This window comes from Euleptes europaea, chromosome 1 (assembly GCF_029931775.1).
Source record: "Euleptes europaea isolate rEulEur1 chromosome 1, rEulEur1.hap1, whole genome shotgun sequence".
Taxonomy (NCBI): Eukaryota; Metazoa; Chordata; class Lepidosauria; order Squamata; family Sphaerodactylidae; genus Euleptes; species Euleptes europaea.
Window position 1 is genome coordinate 171,387,256 of NC_079312.1, and position 17,576 is coordinate 171,404,831.

At 46.6% G+C, this 17,576-nt stretch overlaps 1 protein-coding gene across 1 annotated transcript in view; it reads right to left on the minus strand.

Moving 5' to 3' along the window:
• RAPGEF3 (Rap guanine nucleotide exchange factor 3) overlaps nucleotides 1–17,576 on the minus strand; it is a 61,107-nt gene that overhangs the window by 16,828 nt on the left and 26,703 nt on the right. The window contains exons 6-17 of the mRNA XM_056849539.1: nucleotides 16,438–16,600; nucleotides 15,699–15,783; nucleotides 14,755–14,815; nucleotides 11,435–11,511; nucleotides 10,495–10,641; nucleotides 9,516–9,631; nucleotides 8,152–8,240; nucleotides 7,191–7,269; nucleotides 5,732–5,882; nucleotides 4,704–4,786; nucleotides 1,890–1,932; nucleotides 1,034–1,115 (exon numbers count right to left, since the gene is read on the minus strand). Coding sequence (XP_056705517.1) covers nucleotides 1,034–1,115; nucleotides 1,890–1,932; nucleotides 4,704–4,786; nucleotides 5,732–5,882; nucleotides 7,191–7,269; nucleotides 8,152–8,240; nucleotides 9,516–9,631; nucleotides 10,495–10,641; nucleotides 11,435–11,511; nucleotides 14,755–14,815; nucleotides 15,699–15,783; nucleotides 16,438–16,600 — 1,176 coding nt within the window. The remainder of the gene's footprint in view (nucleotides 1–1,033; nucleotides 1,116–1,889; nucleotides 1,933–4,703; nucleotides 4,787–5,731; nucleotides 5,883–7,190; nucleotides 7,270–8,151; nucleotides 8,241–9,515; nucleotides 9,632–10,494; nucleotides 10,642–11,434; nucleotides 11,512–14,754; nucleotides 14,816–15,698; nucleotides 15,784–16,437; nucleotides 16,601–17,576) is intronic.

Here is a 17,576-nt window from a genome sequence, read left to right on the forward strand (position 1 = left end):
GAAAGTTTGCTGGGCTCCTGCATATAGAAACATAGCGAAGTTTGCAATAGAGAATCTGACAGTGGCCACTTCACTATTTCTTCTCTATGGAGGAGGATGGGGGGGTGACCCCTTCCAGACCCCCAGACGCAATCTTCACCAAACTTGGAGGTTCAGGCAAGGAAAGTCCCTTGCAGATACGCTGCAAATTTGGGGGCTCTACCTCAAAAAATGCCCCTCAGGAGCTTCGCAAAGCCTGGGGAAAGCCGAACCCAGAAAAGCTGAATAAACACCCAGTTTTTTTTGGGCACGACCAATTCGGCTTTGGCTTTCCCTCCAGGTTTTGGCATTTGGTATACCTGAAATTTACCGAAATGGCTTTTTTCCGGGGGGTTTCGGTTCGGGTTTATCAAAATGCACAAGCCTAGTTCTGACTAGTATTTGGATGGGAGTAGGGGTGTACATCAATTTTTGCAGTATTTTTTGAGGTTATTAAACCTGATTTTTTAAAAAAAAAATCCAGAAAACCCAGATTTTTCAAAAATGTTTGGGTTAATAAACCCGAACCCAAAAAATGCTAGAAAAAATCAGCACAGATAGGAAGCCAGAGGAGTGTCCCTTTCGCCAAAATCTCACCCGCCTTCCTATCTGTGCCGAATTTTTTTCGGCATTTTTTGGGTTTGGATTTATTAACCCTTTTTTAAAAAAATCTGGCTTATTTCAGGTTTATTTTCAGCTCGGTAAAGTCAATATGCACAACCCCAGACGGGAGACCTCCAAGGAATACCAAGGTTGCTATGCAGAGGAAGGAAATGGCAAACCACCTCTGTGATTCTCCTGCCTTGAAAACCCTACTGGGTTGTCATAAGTCGGCTGTGACTTGATGGCACTTTACACACACACATGAAAGAACAGTGGTAGTAGCAGTAGCCGGTCAGCCAAACGCTTGGTGTAGCCCATGGTTTGCAAATATTTCAGAGATTCATCCTGAGCACAGACCATAAAGCAAGCGGCAGGAGGCTCAATCCGCAGGAGTGGTGACAACGGCACTTACTTTTGTCCTGGGCCCGGATGGTGTAGCTGCTGTTTAGAAATGGTTCCTCCTGGCTGGCAAACCAGTCCACTGCATTTCGCACCTAGGAATGAGAGACAGGAAGAGATGCACAAATGCAATATATTATGTTTCTGATGTCGTTTCAGTTAAATACACATGAACACATGAAGCTGCCTTATACTGAATTAGACCCTTGGTCCAGCAACGTCAGTATTGTCTACTCAGACCAGCAGCGGCTCTTCAGAGTCCCAAGCAGAGGTCCTTCACATCACCTACTCGCCTAGTCCCTTTAACTGGAGATGCCAGGGATTCAACCTGGGATCTTCTGCATGCCAAGCAGATGCTCTACCACTGAGCCACGGCCCTTCCCCGATACACCTGACATGTGCTGGGTCATGGGGATGCAACCAGACATACATCAGGGTAGCTCATCTTAAACAGCACTTGTTCACTTGGTGCTTCACAGGAGGAGAAAGGGCTTCCGGTTTCCCTCCCAGCCCCCTTTTGCCAGAAAAAATGGCGGCAGCAGGGGGGCTTTCTTCCTTTTCTCTGGGTCCATGTACCAAAGGAAGGACATGTGGAGCCAGAGAAAATGGGTGAACACCCCTTCCCCCTTTCCACTGGAAAAAATGGGGTGGGAGTAGGGTTGCCAACCTCCAGGTACTAGCTGGAGATCTCCTGCTATTACAACTGATCTCCAGCCGATAGAGATCAGTTCCCCTGGAGAAAATGGCCACTTTGGCAATTGGACTCTATGGCATTGAAGTCGCTCCCATCACTAAACCCCGCCCTCCTCAGGCTCCACCCCAAAATATTCTGGTATTTCCCAACCCTCAGTTAAAAACTGGTGATTTACCTGAAGCTTTGGGGACATGGTATTGCTGCTGCCGTTTTCCAACCTATTCAAGGAGGGAAAACAGTTGTCAGCAGCCTGTTTCAGATCTTTAACAACTTTTCAGACTGTTAGCGGTCATACAGACTCAGGGCAGACATCATGCAAAACCAAGGGTTATGTTAACCATGGATAGATTGTGAAACCAGGGTTTATCTCACAATCAATCAAATCCTACTATAACATCTGTCTAGACATCAGTCATTGGGTTCAGTTAATGGTCATCCACCTAAATTAGGGTCCCAGTCTTTACCTCTACTTCTTTATGCGGACGACACAGTCATTCTTTCTTTCACTAAAGTAGGCCTCCAACGATATTTAGATGCTTTTAATATTTATTGCCATTTTAATTTACTTTCTATTAACTCCTCCAAATCAAAAGAAGTGGTATTTTCCAAAAAATGGTCCTCATACAAATGGCACATTGGGAAGGATTCAATTGAACAAGTTAAAAGCTATAAGTATTTGGGAATTACTTATAACTATAATCTCAATTGGTCTATACATCGACAAAATACTATTAAAGCCACCAGGATTTCCTTAAATCAACTCAAGCAGTTTTTCTACGCGAAGGGGAATCAGTGTGTTCCTGCAGTGATAAAAATCCTGAATTTGAAAATATTCCCCCAACTTCTGTTTGGAGTTCCCTTATGGCTTGGAACTCTTAATCAAGAAGTGGAGAACATCCAAGCCATATTTCTTAGACAAATATTGGGGATACCTAAATGTGTCTCATATTTCACAATTTGTTATGAAACTGGGCAAAACTTGATTGCCACCAAAGCCTGGATTCAAACAATAAGATATTGGCTCAAATTATATTTTCAAACTGAGCCAAGTTCCCTTTTATATTTCTTGAAAAGTGAACTTCATTATTTCTCATGGGACATATTGATTAGATCTAGACTCTGTCAAATTGGAATTGATTTAGATAATCTTGCTCTGGCCAATGAATCTTACATCTTTAAAAGAATCAAGCAACGTCTCCTTGATGTAGAATTGCAGAATTTTAACCCAGCTCTTCCCCCCATCTGCTCTCCGGCGGCCCTAGGCCTTAATAATGGATCGGGTAAAATGGCTAGGTATCTAGATAACCTAGAGATACCTTCTCAACGCCGCGCTTTTCTATTAGCTAGGGTTAATGCATTCCCATCTAGGATGCTCTTAGGCCGATACCTCCAGATCCCTAGACATGAACGCCTATGCACATGCGGTTTAAACTTGTTAGATACAATTGACCACATCCTTTTAGATTGCCCCTTCTATGTGACTCTGCGGGATAAACTGCTATCTACTTTGCTCCAGTACAAGACATACAGGAGTAATGAAGTGAAATGCAAATTTCTTTTGAGTGACCATGATCCCAAAATTACTGCTACCGTGGCTGAATTTCTTACAGGAGTTCTTAAAGAACAAGAAAAGTTTTATTAACCCGACTGTAACTTATATGTATTGCCCTTTGGAGGTATTTTGTTGTTGTTTTTTCTATCTCTGTCTTTGGTATGCCAATAAAGGTTAATGAAATGAAATGAAAAAATCTGTCTAGACATCCTGGAAAACCATGGTTTAAATAAACTAACTATGGTTATATGATTGTCTGTATACAGGCCAAATCACTGTTAACTATGGTTAAAGTTCATCAAGCCAGGATCTGAAGCTGGTTTGTTAACTGCAGGTGGTCTTATCTATGGTTTTGTGTGATGGTTGAATGCAGAAATCCTGGTTTCATCCTGGCTTCTTGTTGTCTTCCTAGGCTGCATAAGGAAGGCAATGAAACCAACACTTACTGAGGCAAACCAGGATTTGATTGATTGTCTGTGAGATAAATCCTGGTTTGCCTCAGTGTTGGTTTAATTGCCTTCCCTATGCAGCCTCGGAAGACAACAAGAAGGGTTCTTGTGTCCCCTTTTCGATTTGAAACACTGAGCACCTTCAGCTGGGAGGCAGCATCCAAAACCAGCTCAAGAAAGAGCTGCTGCTGCTGCTTCTCCTTCTCCTCCTCCCCCTCCTTAATTGCTTATGACTTGGCAGATGTCCCTTCTATCAGGAGATAAGGCTCTGGGCAACCTCATCATCTCCCCATTAAGAAATGCCTACCAGGTTCTTCAGCCTGTAAAGCTGGACTATCCTGGGCCAAGCTACTTCGACAAAGGGCATGACAGCATATAGAAGGGGAGGGGTCTCCAGACTTCTAACCAACTTGTCCTCCTCAGGCTTGAGAAGATAACCACTGTGGTTATAAATCGCATTATGCTCCCAAGCTGAGAGCATATGGCACACATGACGTCCACAGATACATTGGCTAGATGACTCATTTCAAAAGAGTCATGGCCACCCGCTGCAGTTTAGTGGAATCCTTGGCACCCCTGCATCACGTAGTTGCCACATCACTTTTAAAAACGGTTTCCTGCACAGAAGTCCCTTGCGTGGAAGAAAATCCAGATTGAACATCCCTTCAGTATTTGTATGCTAAAGATTTCAAGAATGCAGTGAGTATCCATATAAAAAGTAATTTCTTGAAAGACAGGCAGATGGTATTTTTACATTCGGAGTAAGAGGACAAGAAAACACCTTATGGCTAATCCCGCATTTCCAATTTCTTACTAAAAGTTTCAGGCTCAAGGCCAGGAGAGTCCTTCATATGCGTACATCACTGTGTGACGGGAAGGCATTAAGATCTGCTCTACAAAAGCCACCATCTCTGCCTAACCTTCCCACTCATGGCCACAACCTTCCCCCTCCATTCACAAACACTCTGCGATTGGGCCGAGGACTCACACTCGGTTCTTTCTGTGATCCTGAAGCTGCTCCCTCAGGATGGGGCCCAAACGAGCATCCTGGGCTGCACATTCTGTCAGGCTCTGAAAGAGAACGGCCCAACACGATCACTTTATTGTGGTATCCATCCAAGGCAGGGGTCCCCAACCTTCTTAAGCCTATGGGCACATTTGGAATCCTGACATGGGGTGATGGGTGGAAGGCGAAGGCAATCAAAAAGGGCCGCCACAGGAGGCAAAGACAACCACAAATGCTTGCCACTAGAAGGAAAGACAACCACAAAATGGCAGCTGTGGAAGCTGCTGTGGAAGGGGGAACCACATATACTGAGACGTCCACAGAGTAGGTCCAAGCATATGGGAGAAGAGGGATACATTTTTAAAAAAAAGAGTCTTGCAAGGGAATCTTGCAAGGGAAGTGTTATGTATGCAGTGGAAAGCAGCATCTATGCAGAGCTTGGGGTTTCGCCAGGCTCCTGAGCTGCATGTTCGTATTGGCTGGAAGACTGTAATTCGAGGGCTTGTGTGTTCTCATTGGCTACAACGGCTGTAGCCGCCCAATAGGATACTGGGGGTGGTGTGGCCTGCAAGGTTGAATGAGCATATAAGCGCGATGCACACTGAGTTAGCTAGCTGTAATCACAATAAAGTAATGTTGTATTATCTCTGCTTCCTGCCTCATGTATCGCCCATGCTACATAATAGGAAGTACCTTAAGATACCTTCCTCTGATAGAGTATGTGACTGGTGCAAATAGTGTAGATATAGGGTTGCCAGCTTTGAGTTGGGAAATACCTGGATATTTTGGGGGTGGAGCCTGTGGAGGGATGGGTGTGGTGAGGGGAGGGACATTCTAATCCATACAACACGTTTGTTGTGTTGATGTTCCATGAACTTATATATTGCTAAGTCATTTACTGATAGTATTGGGAGATGGGTTGCATGAAGGGAGCTCCCAATCAAGTTTTGCCCTATGGGCATCATGCTGATCCTTACATTTATTCTCTGACCCCACCCCCACCCTAATACCTGCAAGAAAGCCAAGGCGCTGGATTCTGCCTGCAGCAAGCGTCCGTAAAGCATCACCCACTGGTTCACCAGCCAAAGGATCTTCTGCTTTTTGCTCAGGGCATAAGCAGTCTTATCGTGCTCGGTACCATCAGAAGGCTCAGCATGGAAGGTGAATATCAGTCAAGGAAGCATAGAGAGTTGCAAGAAAACCTTACAGAAATCAGGCAGACAGAGACCGATACTGCATGGTATTTACCAAGCAATTAGGTTCCTTACGCTCATTTTTCAAAATACTGGAAGCAAATTCAAATTACATAGGCCATTTATATGCATGGCTGTTTCTCACGGTCATTCCACCGACTATTTTGGGGCTTTGCTTTGATTATGTTTGCATTTTCCGACCGTCAGAGGTCACCTCGCTCCCCCTGCGAGTTTCCACTGGTTTCACATTTTCTAGATTTGTCTTTAGCCAGCATCTAGAAAATGTGCGGGGAGAGTGAGGCGGACTCTGATGGTTGGAAAATACAAGCATAATCAAAGCAAAGCCCGGAAGTAGTCGGCAGGGTGACCGCGAGGAAACTGCCACGCATAAATGGCCATAGATCTCCAACAGCGCTAATAATTTGTAGGGTATGGGGAAATTGGAGGGTGGGGCTCTTTGGAAAATTAAAAAAGAAAGTTTCAGGAGGGTAGCTGTTTTGCTCTGTAATAGAAGAGCTAGATTTGAGTCCGCTTAAGAGACCAACAAGATTTTTTGGGTATAAGCTTTTGAGAGTCAACGCTGATTTTCGGGGTATAAGCTTCCGAGAGTCTGGCAAATGACGCTTTGACTCCCAAAAGCTGATACCCCGAAAATCTTGTTGATCTCTAAGGTGCTACTGGACTCAAATCGAGCTCCTAAAGAGAAAGTCGTACTTGTTGAGAAGTTCCTAGGAAATGAGCAAATTACAATTTACATCCTCGCTATTGCGACAGTACTATTTGTTCTTCAAATCAGGGATGCCCAGAGAATGTATGCGTACATCACTTTAGATTTCTATAGCATAAGAATCAGCAACAGCATCCTCCATAGAGTTGCCGACTCCAGAGTGGGAAATTCCTGGAGATTTGGGGACGGTGCCTGGAAGGGCAAAGTTGGGGGAGGGGAGGGAGTTCAGCAGGAATGTGACGGCATCGCGTATCCCCACCAAAGCTGCCATTTCCTTCAGGGGAACAGATCTCTCTGGTCTGGAGATCAGTTGTAATTCCCGAAGAACCCCAGGCCCCACCTGGAGGCTGGTAACCCTAATCCTCTGGCAAAATCTGCCCCCTGAAGAATACCACTTCCCCCACTGCCATGTACCCATTCACAGATGGAACAGGTTTGTGGAGGGACTTTTAATGGCATTTGCAAGCAGCCCACCATAACGAGTGACTCCAATCAAAATTTCTGTCAACTCGAATGATCTCACTCCAGAACCTTAGCAGTGAAGGATATTGTTCAAGCAGAATTCTGCACAGCTGGGGTGTAGGCATGAACACGTTGTGCATCAAGAGAAAATCTCCAAGGAAGGTGTCTGCAAAGCAAGGCAAGAAGTTGTTGGGAAACAATAATTGAGCACGTTTGAAAGAACGAGGTCATTTATGCATGGGTACTTTATCTCACGTTTGCCCCCGGTCTGTCTCGGTTGTTCCTTGGAGTTAGGCATGAGTTTCCCCTCCATTAGAGATGACCTTGCTGCCAGCCCCCACAACACCCCCTGGGTCTTCCCGTTCCTCTGTTAACCCGATTCTTCCCTCTCCCCTGAGCTCAGCTGGGGTGAAATCCCCGTGCATAAGGCAAAGCGCAGGACACGCAAGCTGGGTTTCTCTCACAGCCAATAACAAAGCAGTGTGTAAAGAGGCGGGGATTCAAATGCTTCCTGCTTCCTGGGAGTTCCTTCTAGGCAGAAGAATGGACTTTTAATATGAGGCTTGGGGTCCCCCCACTCCATTCCTTTTAGGGTGCTCCATTTTGTTTTTGTCTTTTAAAATGCATTTTGGCTGAGCACTTGGATTTCCGCCGGGGTGGGGGACTTCTCTCTCACAGAAAGAACTACAGCCAATCACAAAGCGACATTTCAAGGGGCGGGCTTCTTGTTTTGACCTTGGAGACTGCTGGTTGGTGCATAGCTTCTCAAGAAGAAAGTGTTGGTCCAGCGAGCAACGAATCTCAGGTAAAACTCCCATGCATAAATGACCTGAAAGGCATGTGAGTCTTTGGGAAAAGGGAGAGCCGTTTCCCCCCTGCTTAGCTTCCAAGCTCTGATGAGTTTGAGATAGTCTGGTCTATTAGGACTGCTATAACCTCTAGGCCCTACACTAAAACCTGCTTCCCACATTCTTAGCTACAGATGGGCTTGAAACAGACCAAAGGCTCCCCTCTGCTGGCCCCTCCTTTCAAGTAGCCCTATACTTACCTACGGGGTCAGAGAGTGTTGAGTCTGAACGCATGGTTTCCAGCAGATAATCAAGAATCTTTTCAGGGGTCCCAGCCATAACTGTGTATCTGAGGTGGAGAGCAAGACACAGACGTCTCAAATCACATGACTACCAAAGACGTGCATCTGAGCTGTACCTCTCAGGAAAGCTTTGGAGTCCTCTATCATTGACGGATTTTGATATATACCATTCCGTATATGGGAAGCTCTCTGAAGACAACTGATGTAAAAGACCCTTTCCCCAAGTTAGATTACCATAAACATGTATATGCCCTGTAAAATTTCAGATGTCTCATTTGCATTGCTATATTTCCTATGTTTATGGTTGCTTAATTCGGAATTGCAGGTCTCAACTGTTTCCCTGTCTTTTTATCCTCTCACAGTCTTACTGCATCATGGGTTTTGTAGTCTGCCACCCAGGCAGTTAGTGTCGTTCGCATGAATGTCTGTTTTGTTCACAGGAGTGTATTGCAGCAATGCATTCACACACTTGGTCAGTAAGCTCATGAGGCCTTAAGACTGCAAAGCACATGATGCAGTGTATCTGTGGGCAAAATACACATGTTGAAGAACAACACTCATTATTGACACTGGAGCTGTTTGCACAGAGGAGCTCTCTGAAGGAAGAGAGAAGTATTCCTGTAACTCCAGAGGGCCACTTTGCATCAGCAGAACCAGAGATTTTGCCACAAATACCATTTCAGCCAGCATTCAAAGACAAGAAGAAGAAGAAGAAGAGGAGGAGGAGGAGGAGGAGGAGGAGGAGGAGGAGGAGGAGAGCAGGAGCAGGAGCGAAACGCGGAAACTGCTCAACGTACCCAGGAAGAAGGAGAAGAGTTGGTTTTTAGATGCTGACTTCCTCTACCATTTAAAGGAGACTCAAACCAGCTTACAATCACCTTCCCTTCCCCTCCCCACAGCAGACACCCTGTGAGGGAGGTGGGGCTGAGAAAGTGTGACTAGCCCAAGGTCACCCGGCTGGATTTGTGCATCGGAGTGGGGAAACCAATCCAGTTCACCAAATTAACCTCCGCCGCTCATATGGAGGAGTGAGGAATCAAACCTGGTTCTCCAGATCAGAGACCACTGCTCCAAACCACTGCTATTAACCACTACACCACGCTGGTTCAGAAGTCTCACAATGCAATCGTAAGGATGCTTTCCGAAGCATCAGTCCCATTGAAAAACATAGGGATTACTTTGGAGGAGGCCTGCTGCAGATTGTTCCCTTACTCTATCTCATGGGGAAGATGGAAACAGGAAAATCCATGCATGCATCAGTGAGAGAAGCTATATCGGCCTCCAGGAGGGAGCAGGAAGCTGATGGCGACAAACCGCTGTACCTACTGCTCCCTGGAGTCCCAGGAAGGTGACTGGAGCTACCGCCTTGTGAATTCTTCTCCAGAACAAGCACCACCTTGCCATGCTCCTTCAGCCGTAGGGTGTTAGCTTCAACATCCTAGGAAGGAAAGCAAAACTGTAGTGAATTGGGTACGCTGTCATGGATCAGCCCGGCCTACTATAGCTGCCCAACAGCTGTTAGCACAAGGCAGAGCTTCTCAAACTTGTTCCTCATGGGCTTCCTCCAGTGAAGGAATCGCATGCACATGAGCCCCTGCAGTGCGTGAACACTGGCCCCATAGCTGCTTCCACATGGAGATTATTCTCTTTATAGCTTAGGGTTGCAGAACTCCAGGTACTGGCTGGAGATCTCCCGCTATTACAACTGATCTCCAGCTGACAGAGCCCAGTTCTCCTGGAGATAAAGGCCGCTTTGGCAGTTATGGCATTGATGTTCCTCCCCTCCTCTGACTTTTAGGGGAGGGGCTGTGGCTCAGTGGAAGAGCCTCTGCATGCAGAAGGTCCCAGGTTCGATCCCCGGCATCTCCAGTTAAAGGGACCAGGTGGTAGGTGATGGGAAAGACCTCTGCCTGAGACCCTGGAGAGCCACTGCCAGTCTGAGTAGACCATAGTGACTTTGATGGACCAAGGGTCTGATTCAGTATAAGGCAGCTTCATGTGTTCATGTGTGTGTTCTCAAACCCCATCTTCCTCAGGTTCCACCCCAAAAATATCCAGGTATTTCCCAACCTGGAGCTGGCAACCCTACTATAGCTTCCTCTGCTTTCCCAAAGGGAGTGTCCACACAAAATGGCCAGAAAGGCCACATATATATTTCTGAATTATGTACGGATGAAGATATTTGGCTCCACATGCCCACAGATTCTTTCTACTCGCCAAGACAAAAGCTGACTGGGAGCTGCACATCATCTCAGAACAAAAGGGCTCTCCCACCTGCTTCTGACCTGTTCTTAGGCCCACCTTAAGGATACGATTGAAGTCCCGTTTGTCCACGCGCAGGAAATGGCAGTTGTCTTCGCGGAGGATGATGGTGGCAGCACGGGGGGCATCGTTCACCAACGCCAGCTGCCCAAAGTCATCACCCTCGTGCAGGGTGGACACTAAGCCCTGCAGATTGAACACACCATCCCATTAAAGAGAACCAGTATGGTGTAGTGGTTAGAGTGTCCACGCAGAGACAGGGAGCCGTCCCTTTAAGAGCTGAACTGCCCCCTTCCAAATAAGCTGCAACAAGGCTGTGTTTTCAAGGGGAGGGATTCAGAAGCTCCATGATTCACTGGGGATGCATAATTAATCACAAGGTACTCCTGGCTTTATTTCCAGGTTTTCCCCCAAAATTGGGGTCCATTATAGTCTATAGAATTTTTTTTTCAAAGCTCCTGTGGGGGCAGTTTTGGAGGTAGAGTTCCCATATTTTCTGGGTAGTTTCAAGGGACTCTCTTTGCATGAACCCCAAAGTTTGGTGAAGATTAGGTCAGGGGGGTCCAATTGTATGGGGTTCCAAAGTTTACAATGTTTCTCTATGGAGAAGGGGGTGACCCCTTTGGGACCCCATAAAATTGAACTCCCTGACCCTATCTTCTCCAGCCTTCAGGGTTCATGCAAGGAGAGTCCCTCGAAGCTATCCTGAAAATATGGGAACTCTACCTCCAAAAATACCTTCCCCAGAACTCATTAAAAAAAATGTCATAGGGAATAGCCTGGGGAAAGCTGAAGCCGAAAAAAGCCGAATGTTCGGCTGTATTGGCAATCTCCTATTTGGCTTCTGGAAGATTCCCAGGTTTTGGCATTTGGTAAAACCAAAACCCAAATACTGCCGAAACTGCTAATTTCAGGTTTATTTTTCGTTTGGGTACATCAATATGCACAACCTTAGAAAACACGAACAGATAACACGCACCTTGTCATGTGTGACAACATTGACAGATCCCTTCCAGATGATATACCAAGAAGTGGCTTTGTCCCCTTGGCTGAACACTGTGAAAGAAATATATGCCATCATTGTATTGGAATGGACATTTCTTACATATGCAAATCCAGGGCCAATTGACCCAGAAAAGAAAGGGGAAGGAAAGTGGACCATGCAAAGACAAGACTTGTAAGAGGACACACCTGACCACCCCCAGGTTCAGCTCATATCCTGTTTTTCATGAGCAAGGAGCTAATTGTTCAGTGAGCTATTTGGATTAATCCAATTTGCACCATTATACTGCCTTCTGGCAGTCATCTCCTCCACCCCACCCATCCATCTTCCACAGTCACCTCCCATTTTTGAAAGACACAGTAGAAGAACATAGATCCGTTTAATATTTTTCAATTGAGGCACTCAATTGTGTCCCTGGGCGCCTGTCTGCCCACATTCCCTGCTAGTCATGAATCAGTTACCGACTTCAGTCAACTAGATATCCCCTGACTGTCAAACACAACAAGCAGGCAGCGCAATCTGTCTTTTAAAGGATGTGTTCAACTGCGCAGGCTGAAGAGGAAATAAACAGCAAACAATTCTGTGTTTTACAAGTTGGTCAGATCTCAGAAGCTAAGCAGGGTCAGCCCTGGTTGGTTCTTGGATGGGAGACCAGCAAGGAAGTTCAGGGTTGCTGTACAGAGGAAGGCACTGGCCAACCACCTCTTTTAGTCTCTTGCCTTGAAAGCCCTACAGAGTTGCCATAGGTCCCCCTCTCAGTCTTTAGGAGGCAGCTGAAGACTGTTTTATTTAGGACTACATTTAATTAAAGCAGTCCTAAATTGCAATTTCAAATTCTGCTTAAATTTTAAATTTTGGTTTTATGTTGTTTTTAGTGTTTATATATATGCCTTGAGGTCCCTAAGAAGAAAGGGGGCTAATAAATATTTTTAATTCATAAATAAGTCTGTTATTACTTGATGGCCCTTTCAGCCACCAATTTACAGTGCCATCTCAAGCAGAGTTACACCATTAAGAACATCAGGACATAAGCCCTGCTGGATCAGACCAAGGCCCATCAAGTCCAGCAGTCTGTTCACACAGTGGCCAACCAGGTGCCTCTAGGAAGCCCACAAGCAAGACGACTGCAGCAGCATTGTCCTGCCTGCGTTCCAAAACCTCCCACCGGTGGTGAAGAAGGACCTGGCAACCCTACTTTAGGAAGCCCACAAACAAGACGACTGCAGCAGCATTATCCAGCCTGTGTTCCACAGCACCTAATATAATAGGCATGTTCATCTGATCCCGTAGAGAGTAGGTATGAATCATGACTAGTATTCATTTTGAGTAGAAGCCGTGGATAGCCCTCTCCTCCATGGTAGTAGCCTCCCTTCTAAGCCTACCGACTCTAATGAAGAAGAAGGCCATTTATGCTTCGTTGTTTCCTCACTGTCACCCCACCAACTACTTTGCTTTCATTTTGCTTGAATTTTCCAACCGCCAGAGGTCACCTCGCTCTCCCCACATTTCCGCAAGTTTTGCTTGTGTTTTCTGGAACTATGTTTCGCCAGCATACAGAAAACGTGGGGGAAACGTGGCTACCTTTGACGGTGGAAAATGCAAGCATAATTAAAGCCAAGCCCCAAAGTAGTTGGCGGGGTGACCGTGAGGAAGCAGCCATGCATAAATGGCCGAAGAGTTTTCTCTACCTTTAAGGAGTCTCAAAGTGGCTTACAATCGCCTCCCCTTCCCACCACAGACACCTTGTGAGGTAGGTGGGGCTGAGAGAGTTCTGAGAGAACTGTGACTAGCCCAAGGTCACCCAGCAGGCTTCATGTGTAGGAGTGGGGAAACGAACCCGGTTCACCAGATTAGAGTCCACCGCTCATGTGGACGAATGGGGAATCAAACCTGGTTCTTTGGATTAGAGTCCACCGCTCTTAACTACTACACCATGCTGGCCCTTCTAATGGACTTGGAACGCTGGAAGGCTTCTTAGGATTTTGCCGAGAATGATACAGTCACAGTCTCAGAGATACGTACCTCTTCTCTGTCGATGATTTAGTTCATGGGCTGAACCAAAATAGCCACAGAATACAACAACCAGCCCTGTAGCACAAGCTGCTTTTGTGTGGCTTGACATGGTGGTACACCTGAGCCTAGGGTTGCCAGCACCAGGTTGGGAAATACCTGGAGATATTTGGGGTGGAGCCTGAGGAAGGTGGGGTTTGGAGAGGGGAGTGACTTCGATGTCATAGAGGCCAATTGCCAAAGCAGCCATGTTCTCCAGGCGGACTGATCTCTATCGGCTGGAGATCACTTGCAATAGCAGGAGATCTCCCGTTAGTACCTGGAGGTTGGCAACCTTGCCTGAGATACATTTTACCAAAGTACATCAAGGCGATATCATCAGGAGCTTGCCTTGTGTGTAATCAACGAAGTTCACGCCAGAGTGTGATGACACAACAATGCAACACAAAACCAGCCACATTCAAAAGGAGCCAAGTCACAGTGAGGAAATTGAAATTGTTCGAGACTTTCTATTCCTTGGCTCCACCATCAACCAAAAGGGAGACTGCAGCCAAGAAATCAGAAGGAGATTGCGACTGGGAAGGGCAGCCATGAAGAAGCTAGAAAATATTTTGAAGTGTAAGGATGTGTCACTGGCCACCAAGACTAGATTAATTCAAGCCATCGTATTCCCTATTACTATGTATGGGTGTGAAAGCTGGACAATGAAGAAAGCTGATAGGAAGAAAATAGATTCCTTTGAAATGTGGTGTTGGAGGAGAGTGTGACGGATTCCGTGGACTGCCAAAAAAAATAAAAATAAAACCAAATCAGTGGATTATAAATCAAATCAAGCCTGAACTGACCCTAGAAGCTAAAATGACTAAACTGAGGCTATCGTATTTTGGTCACGTCATGAGACAACAAGAATCACTGGAAAAGACAGTCATGCTAAGAAAAGTTGAGGGCAGCAGGAAAAGAGGAAGACCCAACAAAAGATGGATGGACTCAATAAAGGAAGCCACAGCCTTCAGTTTGCAAGATCTGAGCAAGGCTGTCAAAGATAGGACATTTTGGAGGACTTTGATTCATAGGGTCGCCATGAGTCAGAAGCGACTTGACGACACTTAACACACACACACACGTCACAGTATCCCTACGCCACTCCAGTATCGATACGGATGCACCGATTAGCAGTTCAGCATGGAATGTGGGAGGACCATAAAGCCCCTCTCTGGGTGCCACTGTTGAAAGCCAAGGGGGGTATAGGCCCCCAATGGCCAAAGCATCGCTAGCTGATTACTTACACACAGTTCCAGCCTTCGCGTGGGACTCAAACAGTAGCACAGCAGCCAGCTCCCTCTTCACCTGCCACGAGAGAGAGAGAAGGAGCATGGAACATTGCTTATGTAGCTGGACCACTCATAGAATCACAGAATCATAGAGGAGAATAATAGAATCATAGAGTTGGAAGGGACCACCAAGGTCATCTAGTCCAACCCCCTGCACAATGCAGGAAATTCACAACTACCTTCCCACCCACACACACACACCCCAGTGCCCAGAAGATGGCCAAGATGCCCTCCCTCTCATGAACTGCCTGAGTTCATAGAATCAGCATTGCTGACAGATGGCCATCTAGCCTCCACTTAAAAACCTCATAGGCCATTTATGCTTGGTAATTAGCAGCGCGTTCCAGGCTGAATTGCCCCGCATATTTTTTTAAAAAAAATTTCACGCAGAAACGTCATTCCGGAAGTGACTGCGAAGCTGGTGCATACCTGCTTCGCATTACTTAAGAGCCCCTTTAACGCGACCCTTTGTGTTTGCTCCGCCGCCGGAAGAATCCCCTCAACGAACCATGAAAAATAACAGTGGTGCGTTAGCTATGCACATGCTGTGCAAACAAGAATGAAGAAACAGGCAAGTGGGGGGGTGAAATTTCTCCTTTTGCGTCGGGACCATGAATAGGCATTTTTAAAGTCGCATTTAAAAAAAGAGCTTTGAGTGAGCATCAAAATTGACCATAGATAAATGGCCATAGAGTTGGAAGGGACCATCAGGGTCATGTAGTCCAAAGCTTCTTAAACTGTGGGTCACGACTCCATATGACAGCACTTTACACCCACCGGCAGGCTCGGAGCAACTGGCAGAATGGGGGAACTTGTAGGAGCAAATCGGACATGTGCAGTGCTGCCCAACGGACGGGGCAAGAGGCACTGAAAGGCCAAAGGAGCCGTTCATCACTTACCGAATTGGAGAGATGGGCGACAGCTTTGATGTGCAGGAGCTCCTCGAAAATCAGTGCAAGCTCCTCGTCGGTGCGGTGGCCAGGGCTGGAGGAGAAAGACCGGGGTTAAAGTATGCACACATACCCCTCTCCCCCTATCTCTCCCGCCACTTTGCTGGTTCCATTCTCCATCTTCATCCCCAAGACTTATGCGGTGCGAGCCCACTGATATCCAGACTGTTATTTCAATAAATTGTACAAATTACAAATTCTCCCTGCTATGGGAGAGGAAGAAGAAGAAGAAGAAGAAGAAGAAGAAGAAGAAGAGGAGGAGGAGGAGGAGGAGGAGGAGGAGGAGGAGGAGGAGGAGGAGGTGGTGGTGGTGGTGGTTAGTTTTTATACCCCGATTTTGTTGTTTCTGGTTTACTTCCAGAAGCCCCGCAGTGCAACGGGATGATTTACTACTCAAATGGGGGCTTGAGTAGTAAATCATCCCATTGTGCTGCGGCACTTCCGGAAGTAAACAGGAAGTGACGGGATGGCATCACTCGTGTGTGCCATCTTCGCCCCAAAAATCTCCCACCAAAGGAGAGGGGGGACCTGGCAACCCTATCCGGATTCACCAGGACTAGAAAGACAATTTTTAGAAACAGAAGGAAAACGATGATTTCAGCGGACACGAGACTCTGCCCCTGCCAGCCGGGCCTTGCGACTCGCCGCTTCTTCCCTGCCCGCCCCCTGGTCGAACCCTAACACTCACGGTTTGCGCAGGATGGTAGTAAGCAAGGCAGTAGGGCCCAGTTGGGAGAGCAACGCCAGCGCCTCCAGTAGCTCCTCTCCATCATGGTCCCTGGCACTCGGCTCCAGAGCGACAAAACGGAAAAACTGGGCTTCGCGGTCTTGGAAATAGCTCTCCTGCCGTACTGCAAAGGGGACACAGGGGAATGCAGAACGAAAGGAAGAAGCTAGCAAAATGGGGGTCTGGCAACCCAGAGCTGGCAATCCTTGTTGGAAAATCTGCCCTTCCTAACGGTGTCACTTGCCTCCACATTCAGAGAGGGGGAATTGACCAGAGAGTCAAATAGATTGAAAGGGGTTGTCTCCTGTTACACCTCACCCTCATTTCCTGTCCCCTTTGATGTTTAGAGATATATTGTCAGGAAACTTCCCTTCTCTCTCTCTTCCCTTTATCCTCTATCCAAGCAAGCCCTAGAGCCGAGCGCTCCGCGCTCAGGCCTTCTCACCCCAAGATGGAGTGGAAGGCAGATACCTTTTTATATCTAGAGAATTAGCAAGGTAGATTAGGATAGGGGACCCTGTTTGTCCTTTCCTATCCAAAGTGTATTTCTACAATAAATGTACTTTAGTTTAATTAGAGCAAACGACTGATGCTCTCTTTATTTTCACACATGCACGCATGAGTAAGCTTCTGCTGTTTGCTAAGCTTAATGCACTCCGCTAAATACTGGAATATCAGCATGATAGATATTCCAACAACCCTGTCATCTGTTAAAGGCTAGCTTTACTCCTGAACTAGACAGCTGTTTTGATAGTAAAGGAAGGAATGAAGTAGGAGAAAGCATGATTCTGGAGTAATAGGGGAAGAGATTACGGTTGCCAGCTCCAGGGTTGCCATTGAGTCCAATTGCCCAAGCAGCCATTTTCTCCAGGGAACTGATCTCTATCAGCTGGATATCAGTAGTAATAGTGGCAGTAATAGCAGTAGTAATAGATCTCCAGCTACTATGAACACATGAACACATGAAGCTACCTTATACTGAATCAGACCCTCGGTCCATCAAAGTCAGCCTTGTCTACTCAGACCGGCAGCGGCTCTCCAGGGTCTCAGGCGGAGGTCTTTCACATCACCTGCTTGCCTAGTCCTTTTAACTGGAGATG